The 13,606-nt window shown below is 40.3% G+C and overlaps 1 protein-coding gene across 1 annotated transcript in view; it reads left to right on the plus strand.

Annotated features, from left to right (window-relative positions):
- Nucleotides 1-2,836: 2,836 nt before the first annotated feature.
- Nucleotides 2,837-13,606, plus strand: part of SEPHS1 (selenophosphate synthetase 1) — a 37,096-nt gene continuing 26,326 nt past the window's right edge. Inside the window, exons 1-2 of the mRNA XM_072399052.1 lie at nucleotides 2,837-2,933; nucleotides 11,808-12,067. Coding sequence (XP_072255153.1) covers nucleotides 11,875-12,067 — 193 coding nt within the window. The 5' untranslated portion in view covers nucleotides 2,837-2,933; nucleotides 11,808-11,874. The remainder of the gene's footprint in view (nucleotides 2,934-11,807; nucleotides 12,068-13,606) is intronic.

Genomic DNA, 13,606 nt, shown 5'->3' on the forward strand with positions numbered 1-13,606 from the left:
AATCAGGCCCTGTGTCTCTGCAGGAATTAGTTCATTACACTTGTGTCTCTTTGAAATCATTTATATTTAGTTGTTGTGTATTTATCAATGCTAACTTGTCAATAAGTAATATACAATTTATTCTAATATGGGGTGTGGCATGATATCAAAATAGGTTTCCAGATGATATCTATGGGATGATCTTTGTATATTTTGGCATAAGATAATAAATCATAGGGGGCAAATTGTCTCTTTCAGCCTTCCCACCCCAGCTCTAGTACATCTTTTATAGCAGTGGTCCCCAACCTTTTGGAGCTTGCGGGCCACTAAATGCATGGACTATGGACTGTGCATGGGGCAGGGAGCCATGTGTCAGTCAAAAGGGAAGAAACTTCTCCCATAGTGACGTCCAGAGACTCAACCCACCCACAGAGACATGGTCCGTAGCTCTGGCCCTAACCGGGGTCCTTCTCCTGACCGCGGCCAACTAGCTGGGGTTGGGGACACCTGCTTTAAAACTATCATATCATAGCTTCTCAGTGATCTGCTAAAGTTTGCCAGTTGATTGGGCAGAAGGAAGGCAGAAAAGAGTTAGCTTAGAGGGGCAAGAACTACAAATCCTGCCTTTCATTTAAGGAGTTACAGTGGGGGAAAGAAGTATTTGATCCCCTTCTGATTTTGTACGTTTGCCCTCTGACAAAGAAATGATAATTCCGTAATTGTAATGGTAGGTTTATAGTGGGTGTGAGAGACAGAATAATAACAAATTAACCCTCAAAAACCCAGTGCTGAAAAGTCAGAGCTTGATGTGCATTGTAATGAGTGAAATAAGTATTTGATCCCCTATCAACCAACAGGATTTCAGGCTCCCAGGTGTCTTCCCTGTATGCAGGTAACGAGCTGAGATTAGGAGCACCCTCTGTAAGAAGGAGTGATCCTAATCCATTTTGTTACAGTACTTGTATAAAAGACACCTGTCCACAGAAGCAATCAATCAATCAGATTCCAAACTAGCCACCATGGCCAAGACCAAAGAGCTGTCCAAGGATGTCAGGGACAAGATTGTAGACCTACAGAAGGCTGGACTGGGCTACAAGACCATCGCCAACCAGCTTGGTGACAAGGTGACAACAGTTGGGGAGATAATTTGCAAATGAAAGAAACACAAAATAACTGTCAATCTCCCTTGGTATGGGGCTCCATGCAAGATCTCCCCTCGTGGAATTTCAATGATCATGAGAACGGTGACAAAGCAGCCTAGAAGTACACGGGGGGAAATTGTCAATGATATCAGGGCAGCTGGGACCATAGTCACCAAAAAAGCAATTGGTAACATACTGCACCGTGAAGGCCTGAAATCTTGCAGAGCCGGCAAGGTCCCCCTGCTCAAGACAGCACAAGTACAGACCCGTCTGCAGTTTGCCAATGAACATCTGAATGATTCAGAGGAGAACTGGGTGAAAGTGTTGTGGTCAGATGAGACCACAATTTAGCTCTTTGGCATCAACTCGCCATGTTTGGAGGAGGAGGAGGAATGCTGCCTATGACCCCAAGAACACCATCCCCACCGTCAAACATGGAGGTGGACACATTATGCTTTGGGGGTGTTTTTCTGCTAAGGGGACAGGACACCTTCACCACATCGAAGAGACAATGGATGGGCCATATACCGTCAAATCTTGGGTGAGCACCTCCTTCTGATTGAACATGGGTCGTGGATGGGTATTCCAGCATGACAATGACCCAAAACACATGGCCAAGGCAACAAAGGAGTGGCTCAAAAAGAAGCACATGAAGGTCCTGGAGTGGCCTAGACAGTCTGGTTGATAGGGATTTCATACTTATTTCACTCATTACAATGCAGATCAAGCTCTCAGCACTGGGTATTTGAGGGTCATTTTGTTGTTATTCTGTCTCTCACACCAGCAATAAACCTACCATTACAATTATAGACTGGTCTTTTCTTGGTCAGAGGGCAAACCTACAAAATGAGCAGGGGATCAAATACTTCTTTCCCTAACTGTATAATATGTAAATCACACAATTAAATGTTTAAGACCGAACAAATCTAGTGAATTCCCAAGTTCCTATTTTCTTTTCATTATTTATTAATAATAAACAGGATTTATATAGCGCCAACATATTACGCAGCGCTGTACATTAAATAGGGGTTGCAAATGACAGACTAATACAGACAGTGATACAGGAGGAGAGGACCCTGCCCCAAATTATTGGAATGAAATAACTACCATACTTATTTTTTTCTATGACTATAAACTAGACCTTTATTATAGCCCCTGTGACATTACCATGCGGTACCGCGCTCTGGATTTGGGGTAAATAGAGGTGTTTTAGCTCATTCTTTTCTCCAGGTGATGTGGACAGCCCCAGGCATGGAGGAGACTTTGCAGCAGTGACAATAATGACAACTCTCCGCTTCTGACAGGTGACAGCAGTGCAGTGATTTGCTGCAGGAGATCGGCGTTGTCACCCTGTGGAAGGAAATCTCAAGCCCTGAATCTATAGAGAGAAGAGGTAAACATAAAGGTGACAGTTTTCTGTTTGTCAGTAGTTACTTTCTAATTATTAACTATAGTTATACATAAACATGTGCTCATTGACATGACTGTTACAATGGAAGGAGCTCCTATAGCCTGCAGCTGGTACATATGGATGTGTATTGGGTATGTATGCAGAGACAAAGCAGAAAAATAGTTTGCGGCATCCAGCGGCGGCATGAGGCGGCAGTATGTGCAGGGCAAGCTGTCTGCAAGCTCCTGTGGTGAGGTGAGGGTGTGCTGTGCGCATTGCATTGTGGGTGTGCGGGAGCCTGCGGAGGGAGGCGGATGGAGAGCCGGTAAGTGAGAGGGAGGGAGGAGGAGCGGAGGAATCACAGGGGAGGGCGTCCGCCACCGCCGTTTAAAGGGGAACCGTTAAATAAGAATATAGATCCGGTGAGTAGAGCCGCGTCACCCGTTCGCCTCATTTGGTGTGTGTCCGGACGGCGAGCCGCCGAGGGTGGGGGAAGAAGGCCGGGCCGCCTTAAGGACTAGGAGGATTGGCAGCGGCGGGGTTAATGTAAGCTAAACTGCCGACATCTTTCTTTTTCGCTGGCCTTTTCCGTGGGCCTGAGGGACGGCTATGCCTGCCCGACCGACTTGGTGCTTCCCTGCGCCTTTAAGGCGGATGGGGAGGAGTGAGCAGCCCGGGGCCTGGGCCCAAGAGCCAGCCAAATCAATAGAAAGCAGAGGATTGTCCCGGCCTGCGGGCTAGGCAACGCCACTAAGAGTGCCCTGCATGCCTGGGGCAAGGGGTATCTGTGCAGGGCAGTGTATGGGGTGCCAGTCCACCCTGCATACCCAGGGCCAAGGGGTATCTGTGCAGGGCAGTGTATGGGGTGCCAGTCCACCTTGCATACCCAGGGCCAAGGGGTATCTGTGCAGGGCAGTGTATGGGGTGCCAGTCCACCCTGCATACCCAGGGCCAAGGGGTATCTGTGCAGGGCAGTGTATGGGGTGCCAGTCCACCCTGCATACCCAGTGCCAAGGGGTATCTGTGCAGGGCAGTGTATGGGGTGCCAGGTAGAGGTGCCTTGCACACCTAGGGGCAGTTACAGCCAAGGTGTATCTGTGCAGGGCAGGATGCCAGGGTGCCCTGCACACATAGGGGCAACTACAGCCATGGTGTATCTGTGCAGGGCAGTATATGGGTGCCAGTCAGTGTGCCCTGCATACCTAGGGACAACTACAGCCAAGCTGCATCTGTGCAGGAAAGTTTATGTATTTAGGGTGCCACTCACATGTGCCCTGCATACCTAGTGGAGTTACAGCCAATGTTTATCTGCACAGGGCACTATATAGAATGCCAAGTGGATGTATCCTGCACATCTAGGAGCACCCACAACCAAGCTGCTAACATGCACCTAGCCATCTGTGCAGGAGACGGTTAAGGGTGCCCTTCAGATTTGCCCAAGCACAGGACGTACCCCAGCCAAAGGTTTTAGGATGCCCCTGGGATGTATGCTGCACACCCCAATAAGATGCAGTATGTCCCCCCAGCTATTTGTGCAGGGCAATATATAATGTGCCAATCAGCCGTACCCTGCACATCCACTGCCAAGTAGCAGAATCCCTGCAGGGTATTTCCATTCCCTTTATCCTTCTTCCTCATTTTCCTGTAAAGTACATCTGAATGACAGTTTCCCTAAAACACTGACTGTCAAAAAAATGCCATTTCCTTAAACAAAATGTTATGTTCTTAGTTGTATCTCTGTGCTGTCTTTCTCCTGCATCCTCTTTGCATTTACTTTTCCCCTCCCCTGCATTTCATTGAATGGTGCACATCATTGCTTGGAGCAAGTTCTGTGACAGTGGTGGACTATTCCTCTTCTTGTGATCATTGGCAGACAGGGTGACTATCCTGCAGGACAGTTATAGGCCAGGGATGCTGTGTTGTCACCCGATAACAGGAAGTGCCTAAACATGGACCTTCAGGCAGAATAATCATTATTATTTAACGAGAGCCGCAGATTACAAATATATAAAAAATGATACTCCCATCCAGTGTTTGGGATTTTAATTATTGGCCTACACATGTGTATCTTGCATGTTTAATAAATACAAATGTGATTTATTTACTTCCCTGAATACAGAGGCAATCTGTTGCGACTCATTCTGCCTTTGTTATCAAATATTTATTTATTCTGCTTTCTTTATCAAATATTTATCTATATCTACTTTTCATTGCATCCCTACAGAAATGATCTTATGAATTCAGATGGAAACCTCTGTGTTACTGCAACATTTGTTTTAGATGACAGCCCAGCTCACACTTGTGTTGTAGCATTCTGCCACCGGGTATTGTGCTGGCACATGCTGCCCCCTAATAAAAGGGGCATGTGCAATTTTGGGCATATTTGGTGCATTGACTGCCCATTCATATTCAATGGCTGGCTGGCTTAATAATATAAAGACAGTAAATGGGTCCTTAAGGCAACTGGAAAACCATGAAAGATTGTTTTCTATGCCAGAAGTATCAGTAATGCTGGCTGATAAATAGAGGCCAATATGTAGGGTATACGTTACAGCAGCGTTTCCTGGCCCTTTTAACATAGGGGAACCCTTGAAACAACTTTCAGGTCTGGGGGAACCCCTGCTATATTTGCTATATACACAGCTGACAGTACATTAGCTTGCTGGCCAGTGGGAAGAATGTCTCATGCATTGCTGGTCAGTGGGAAGAATGTCACCGTTACAGATAGCCAAACAGAACATTGGTGTCAGAGGTAACTGACCTGAGAGGAATAAGTTGCTCATTGCTCAAGGAACCCCTAGCAACCTCTGGAGGAACTCTGGTTCAGAAACTTTGAAGTAATCAGATCTAGAGATGTATATTACTTCTGTATCTGAAAGTGGGGAAACATTGGAGCTTTTACCTATTGATGCCAAAAGTTGCACTGGTTACTTGAGCAATTTATCGAACTATTTAGAATTTTTTTTTAAACATATACTGTGGTGGAAGGGTAAATCCTGACTGTTTGGTTATGTAGTTCTTCTATCCACATACTTTTTTATATGGAACCCAATGGGAGTAATATACAGACTTGTCACTGGGTTATCTGACCATCAATTTTGTCCTAGTGCTCACTCCTTTTTATGTTTAGTTAGAATTGTGTATCCATTATTCCTTTAAGTAGTGTAATGCTTGGGATTTTTTTTTTCTTAAAGGACAAAAGGGTTTGGGCTGTTGGTTGGGTAAAGAATTGTTTTTGGTGTGTCAAACTGGCAACTTTTTAATTACTTGTGTTGCAAGCTAATTTTCCAAACTTTACTACATGGGTCTCTGGATTGGCCGATTTATTGGAAACCTCAGCAGGTAAATTGCTACAATGGAAACTTCCCTACGATTATCTTCTGACCTCACATAACCTTATTATTTGGGGTTAAAAAAAGGTCACCAGTGATATGAGGAAGTTGTATTATGTTATTGCTGTTTATAGTTTATACTTGTATTTAGTTCTTTTTACCTTTTTAGAAATTGCAGTGTTATATTCAGTTTAGAATTAAAAATATCTTTTTTTTTTTGCACTGTATTAAATGGTTATTCACTGCTTTGTGTTAGGCAGAGTTCAGTTCTGAGATATAATTGTATTCTGATGGGAATGTTAAACAACCAACTTTAACAACCAGCAGATGCTGTATTCTTGCTGGGTGAGTATCTGTGTGGTTATCTGTGCTGATGATTAAACTTTAGAGAACAGTAAATGGCTACGTGTATAAAGTGTGATATAGGCCTGCATGTCTCTTGTGTGTTGCAGCATCCTGGCTGAGCTCCGCAGGTAATACAAAGCTCTGGCACACAATAAAGGCCTGTCTGTGCTTTGCTGCATTAAAGGAAGCGTCTGAAATTTAAGGTGTTCCAGATTCTGGCGGTTCTCCACATATGAGCAGGGTTCTCTCTCGGCTGTATCTGCACACACCTCCTTTTTTTCTTTTGCTCTTTGAGTGTATTTAGTTGCTTTTTTCCACCAATGTGTTTCCAATTGTAGGAGAAATTGGGAGGGTCTAAGCTGACATTGCGTTTCTTTCTTTTTTTTCCTTCTTAAAGTGCTGCATACCTTCTTGTCATTGAAACAAACCTACACTGATACACAAAGGAATTGAGTTTACGTTTTATTGCCAGAGTTTGCTGCTTCGTGTGCGTGTTTTGTTTTTTTTTTCTGTTGGATTACCAAACTTTTCAAATAATTCAAGGAGACCTGAAAGTATGGAGATGCTTTTACCAATTTATACTTATTAAAAGTTTATTGCCTGATATCATTTGGATTGAATAGTGTTTCTTGTTCCAAACACAACCAGGGATTGCTGCTTGCATTCCTAGAACAACCAACAGTCAACCTTTTTTTCTCTAATGGACAGGTGCACTTTAGTGCTACGTCTAATTTTATAGGTAAACTAAAAAAATAAATATATATTTTTTTTTTTTAGTTTACTTATAAAATGAGAGTGTGTTATTTATATCAGCCGAACACTTTCTAATTAATGCAAAGCCTTCATGTTTCCATCATGTATTCCTCATGGTACTTTCAGTCCATGTTCATCTCGAGTGGGTATAGAAATTTATTGTGACACGAGTTGTTAGTCTACCCCAGTGTTTGTTGAGATTTTTACAATGGAGGGGGGGACCTTTGAAATAACTTTCAGGTTTCAGGGAACTTCTATAATTACCATATCCACAACTCATGGAACATTAATGTGGTGAGAAGAATGTCACCCTTACAGGAAGCCAAAAAAAGATCATTGGTATCAGTCAAAGTGACCCGAGGGACACCTAATTGTTCATTGCTCAAGTACCCCCCAGCAACCGCTTGAACGGCCCTGGTTAAGAAACATCTACAACACAGTTTGTTTTTTTGTTTTTTTTCCTTGCTGGCTGCTTGTACCATATAAAAACCCACACAAAGATAGATATAAAGGTAAAATTCTATTTATTTTTCTTCTCAATTGACTAGTATGATAATAGCACATTGAAAATATTATTTTGTGCTTGGTTTTGTTGCTGAACTGTAGCAAAATACATTCCTGCACTCTTGGTGTGAATATTCTTCATTTGCCTATATACATTAAGTATTAACAAGCTCCATTCTTGTCAACTGATTATTTTAAGGTGTTCATCGGTTTCAGAAACTGTTTAAATATGACATACATTTTTGGATTGTGTTTGTTAATCTTTGTATTTATCAGTTAATGTTCTTTGGACTTTTATAAATGTGTATGTGTGTTATGTTGATAAGTATGTCTGTGTTAAAGATAAACACAGTTAAAGTTTATGTATGGAAATTGTCATGCTTGCCTAAAGCATTTTCTTTTAGCCATTTTAGTAATCCAGTTGATCGTGTACCTCTTATTTCACTTAGGAAATAAGTCTCCTGTTGTCAGCAGGGTGAAATTGTTAGATTGAATATACTGTTCAGTAGCACCTGGCTAGTTATTTCTGCTGGCTCTACCTCTAAACTAAATATGTAAAGTATAGATATGACTTATGAGCAACTTTTTTTTCTTTTTTTTTTTTTTTTGATTGGTGAGGGGTTATAATTACTTTCAGAGTGTTATTGCTGTCTGTGGCACCATTAGGGAGATTTGAACTGGACTGAAATTAATGTCCGGTTCATGACTGAGTTTCCACCTAAAAAAAAGAATAGAGGTTAAACCGTCTAATGTGCCAACTAAGGGGAGACTTCCCTCACATCCGAAAGATATCCTCTAACTTCCTGTTCAGTCTACAGCACAGGAAGGGGAAATGAGACAAAAAGAAACAAGTGTTTGTTTAACCCTCTTACTCTGTGCTGGTTGTTTTGGCTTTAAATTACCGGTACATTTAGATTCCATTATTCTAGTTCATTTATTTTTTTTTAACTGCTTGTAAACCTACCATTACAATTATAGACTGGTCATTTCTTTGTCAGAGGGCAAATGTACAAAATCGACAGGGGATCAAACACTTTCCCTCACTGTAAATGGGACTATTGGCCCAGGTATTTGCATCTAAAAATAATTTCTGGAGAATTTGCTGCTGATGAATTTATCCAGCATAATTGTCAGGATTACAGTCTGCAGTGATTATATTTAAACTAAACTCCAAGCAGTTAAAAAAAATTAAATGAACTAGGATAATTGAACTTATTTTTCAGTCAATTAGGCTACTATGCATGTTATTTTTTGGGAATATTCTTTGCTACTAATATGCATGAGAACCAAATTCAGCTTTTTTTTCTTTTTTTTTTGTCATGTACTAATGTAAGATTTTAGCTGAGCCTTATCAGGAAAAGTGATCAGATGGGTTAGGTTCTTTTATTATGTTGGTCTAAGGCTTGGCTAAATTAATAAGTTGTTCCAGGTGCCTATTTGTTTGGACAGTGCCTCTGTCTATCTGCAAGTTTCCACAAATAACATTAGTGGAAGAAGTTTAAAATTCTAGTGTCATAAAGTTCCCCCTTTGCTGTCCTTGCAACAAATTAAATTGGAACTTTTGGAAATTGGCACTTTTTGAGGTGGGAGTTGGGAACAGGCTGAGTTTGGTTCAGGTTTATGATTTTATTTGAATGTGTTAACTATTCAAATTTCCTTTCTATACATATTGCCTTATTCAAATAGTGTGTTCAAACAGGGATATGAAAATGTCTGAAGCATTCACAAAATGTTTAATACCAAAACCGTGTACAGTGTACACATTGAAGAACTCGGTATTCAGATGCTATCAGATTTCTCTATCCCTACATGGACTTTTTTAGACCGAGGGAATTGTTTTGAATATAGTTACAGTCACTGGGATTTTAATTTTATTTTAAAAAGATGTGTTGGGATAACTATTATGTGTTGCAAACAATGAGAGTGTGTTATAACCGTATAGGTAAATGTTACAGGGAAAGGGGTATCTTTTTGATTTTTCCTATCCCAAGGGAGTTGACGAGTTTGTAACAGATTCTCTGTGCGTTGGCCCTTGACTCAACCTCTGTTTCTGGCCCATGCATTTATGGAACAAAAAGGCTCTGATCTACTGCTTATTCAGTGCTAAGAGGGGAGTACCTCTGGGTTCATGCAGTAAATTTTGGATTGGTCCGTAGAGGTTTACTGATGTCCATTTGCGGTTCTGCACTCATGGGTTCTCAGAGCAGCTCTGGGGGAAAATAGTTGTTACGTACACCCTAGATCAGTGGTCGCCAACCCGTGGTCTGTGAGAAAATTTTGTTGGTCCACAGAAAAATTTGGACATTATTTGCAATTTTTATGATTTTTTTTAAAAATAAAACAAAATAATAATCCAATAAATTCTTATGTTTGCAATGATAATTTTGGCCGTTATATTGCACTAAATTCATGAACTGTACTAGAGACGAAAAAACAAGGGAGGCGCAGCGTGACGTTAGTGTAGTATTAAGTTGTATTAAGCAACCGTTGCCGAGCCGTACGCTTCAGCATTGTGTCCAACTTTACAGCATTCACCCCACACTGTGAATACCCATTTTCATCCGATAATTTTATTTTATTTGTTTATTTCTCAGATGATCTTTTAGGTAAGTATGACCTTAACTGTGTATTTTCTTTAACTGTTTTATTTAATGGTCAATAAATAAATAAAAAGTAATCAAATAGTTTTATTTTAATAACTATCATTTCTTGTTTAGTCTTAGATTCGATTGAAATAAACCTATAATGAGTGAGAAAAAGCAAACAAATTCTTTGCATTTCATAGTAGTACCAAAGACAATGCAACTAATGATAATAGTAACAATAGTAATACTTCACTGTGTGCTGATCAGTGAATCAGAGCCTCCACGGTCCTTGTCAGGCACTATTAGGAAGATCATTATTTTACAAATTAATTTATCTTTTTCAAAAAATTCATAAAAATGGTCTGCAGGATTTAAAATGATGAATTTAGTTGTCCGAGGTTTGAAAGGTTGGCGATCGCTGCCCTAGATAATTGTTACCTGGGACAAGTGAATGAAAACTCTGATATGTATACAGCAGTCCCCTAATATTATTTTGCGATCCATCATGTTGGATGAAGAAGTAACCAGCTGGGTGTCTCCCACTTGATCTTCCACCTCCTCCCTCTATAGAGTATATGTACAACACTTGTTTGTTGCAATATCACTGGAAGCAATCATGAAACCTCATTTCCAGTGACAGAAATTTGAGGTGTGTAGCAGTAACTTTGCAGCCCCCAACTCACCAGCCATGGACTCACCATCATTTGCAGCCCCCAACTCACCAGCCATGGACTCACCATCATTTGCAGCCCCCAACTCACCAGTTCACGGCCTGGGGTTTGGGGACCACCATAAGGGATAATTCATCCATATGGTAAACAGTGAGAACTGTTTACCATACCAACAGTAATACAAAATTGTAAATCTAACATCTAATAAGAATAGCAAGTAATCTATGGCCATCTGAAACACAAAGTAATCCTATGATCTCCTAATATTTACTTCAACACTTGAGTGCTAGTAGCAGGTATTAGATGCCGCATTGCCCCAGAGCTCCTATTACTTGCTGGTGCAGCTAAATCATAAGCTGCTTTTGAACTAACAAAACTCCAGGTGTTCCTGATACTGTCAGAGCTTTGCCATTTGGAATGGCTTGGCATTCAAGAATTGCAGAAGAAAAGTACCATTAGTGGTAAGACATTGATCATATAGGAAGTCAGCTACCTTCTGCAAATGCAGTGCTATGCAAGTCATAACCTCATTCTATACTTTTGCAGCAGGTTTCCTTTTTAAAGTGTATGTAAACAATAGACCTGTATTCAGTCCACGTTAGTCAACCAGATATACTTTTGAAATGATTTTGTAGTATCTGTTCTCCTTTCCCTATGATTAGAAGAAATCAAATCTGCACTCTTGCTCTAACACACTTCTAGTCTTAGGGTGACAATACTGTTATTCCATAGATATGGTAGAAGCGAGTCTCTTCAACTTTGAGGGTGTGGTTGGTCAAATTTTTTCAGGTCTAAATTCTGAAGGTGCCACACAAACCCCCTAACACCACGAGGGGAATAATAATGTGAAATGTGTGTACGGGCAAATTCTGCCAATAGTTAGAGAGGCTGAAATAAGAAGTTTATGTAACATACAGGCTGCAGGAATTGGGTGTGTGTAGTCTCTTGAATGTGACTTTGGGGGATGATAACTCAGCAATACAGAAGCAAATATTTGTAACCTGCATCCATGTTAAAAACTCTTTTTGCGAGTCCTTATCATAAGGCTGTGTTATTGACTGATCTTTTTCTTCCTTTATTATATCAAGTTTTATCTTGCTCTTTAGGTTCAGCCACAAAGGAGCCAAAAGGATTGTTTAAGTAACGTAAACTGAAGAATTAATCTATCTAAAAATGTCTGTACGGGAATCCTTCAATCCTGAGAGTTACGAGCTCGACAAGAGCTTCCGCCTAACTCGCTTTGCAGAGCTTAAAGGCACCGGCTGTAAAGTTCCTCAAGATGTTTTGCAGAAATTGCTAGAATCTTTGCAGGAAAATCACTTTCAGGATGATGAGCAATTTCTTGGGGCTGTTATGCCAAGACTGGGTAAGTACACGGATGTTATAAGAGTACTTACAGGCTCACACTAAATAGATTGTATACTGTATGCAGTACTTTTACTACTGAGCTTAAGGTTTTTCTGCAAGTTCAGTTTTACCTATTGCCATGCAGCATATGAACTAGTGTAACGAAGCATTGGTGGATAATCTCACAGTGGTGGCCCCTCTTCCTTTTTTTGTGCTCTTATTGCCCTGTTATTATGGGCTTCCCTTGGGGGAAAATAAGAAGAGGGTTGGACCAGAACTTTATCATGACTTCCTTAAAATTCTGTCCTCAAATGGCAAAAAAAAGAACTGTGACACCTTGTTAAACAGTCACCAAACTGCTTTTTGATTCACTTTTTTCAAGTATGTCATTATTAGCAGATTTTGTAGCAAAGCAAAAGGATAATGTACCTTAAGCACAACAAACAGCAACAGAAGATACATTTTGATTTTAGCTGTGAATAATTAAACAAATGTTAAGCTTTAGTTGTGCTGGTAATCTCATTTTGTGTCTTGTTTTTGTTACATCAAACTGTTGTTGTAACTATTAATCCAATGATCATTTTTGTCTGCATGCAATCCAGCAATAACAGGGTAAAGGGGTAAAAAGTGATCACTGGATTGTCATTGTGGTATGGAAATTTAGGAAATGAGTCTGCAACGGCAGTCTCAATGGTAGTGCAAAGGGTGAGAACGCCTTTATTTAGAATTGGCTTTAGTGTATGTTTAGGAGGTTTTTAAATCCTGATATGTGATGTTTGCTTATCCTGCCGAAAATCAGAACAGTTATTCTGTTGTATTTGGATAAAATGTGAGCATTTGGAATAAAGAAGACATTCTGGTCCACTCTGGTGTGTCATCTAGTTCTACTTTTTCTGGCTTACTTTAACTTTTTTTTTTTTTCCATCAAAATTCATCTTCAAAGGAAAGTAATTACAGCCACTTCAGACTAAGCTTTTCATTTTATATGGTTCAAAGTGAAAATGAAGTAGCCTACAAACTTCCCACCTAGAAACTGTAAATTGTAGCATACAGCATAAAGGTATATTTTATTTACCATGAGTCCATACTTTGTGCTATCAATAGCTATTTCATACTAATAAATACTATAATTTGTGTATATGACTCTGGAGCAAACAAATACTGATGTAGCAAATTATATGTCCTCTTGTGAGCTGTTGGGATGCGATATTAGCCACGATACGATATTACCCACACAACTAATACTTGGTTTTCTATGAGTTGCTTACCTTAAGATGGTAATGTACTGCACTTTTGGTGTTTGAGCAGGTAAAGTATGAATATTAGGGGCAGTAATCTGCCGACAGCTTTTTTTCACCTGTAAAACAAATTCTGTGAAGAATACTGTTAGGTTCAATGTTTATTAAATCTATTAGGAAGATTGAATATTCAGTGCCCCCCAATATGGCATTGTAACCAAAAGCGGATAGCTGTGGCTGCCATGTGTACACATGAATTTACATGAAAATATTTTACTCACTGACTGGCCACTTTATTAGGTATATCTGTTCAACTGTTA

The sequence above is a fragment of the Pyxicephalus adspersus genome, chromosome 2, assembly GCF_032062135.1.
Source record: "Pyxicephalus adspersus chromosome 2, UCB_Pads_2.0, whole genome shotgun sequence".
NCBI classification, from domain to species: domain Eukaryota; kingdom Metazoa; phylum Chordata; class Amphibia; order Anura; family Pyxicephalidae; genus Pyxicephalus; species Pyxicephalus adspersus.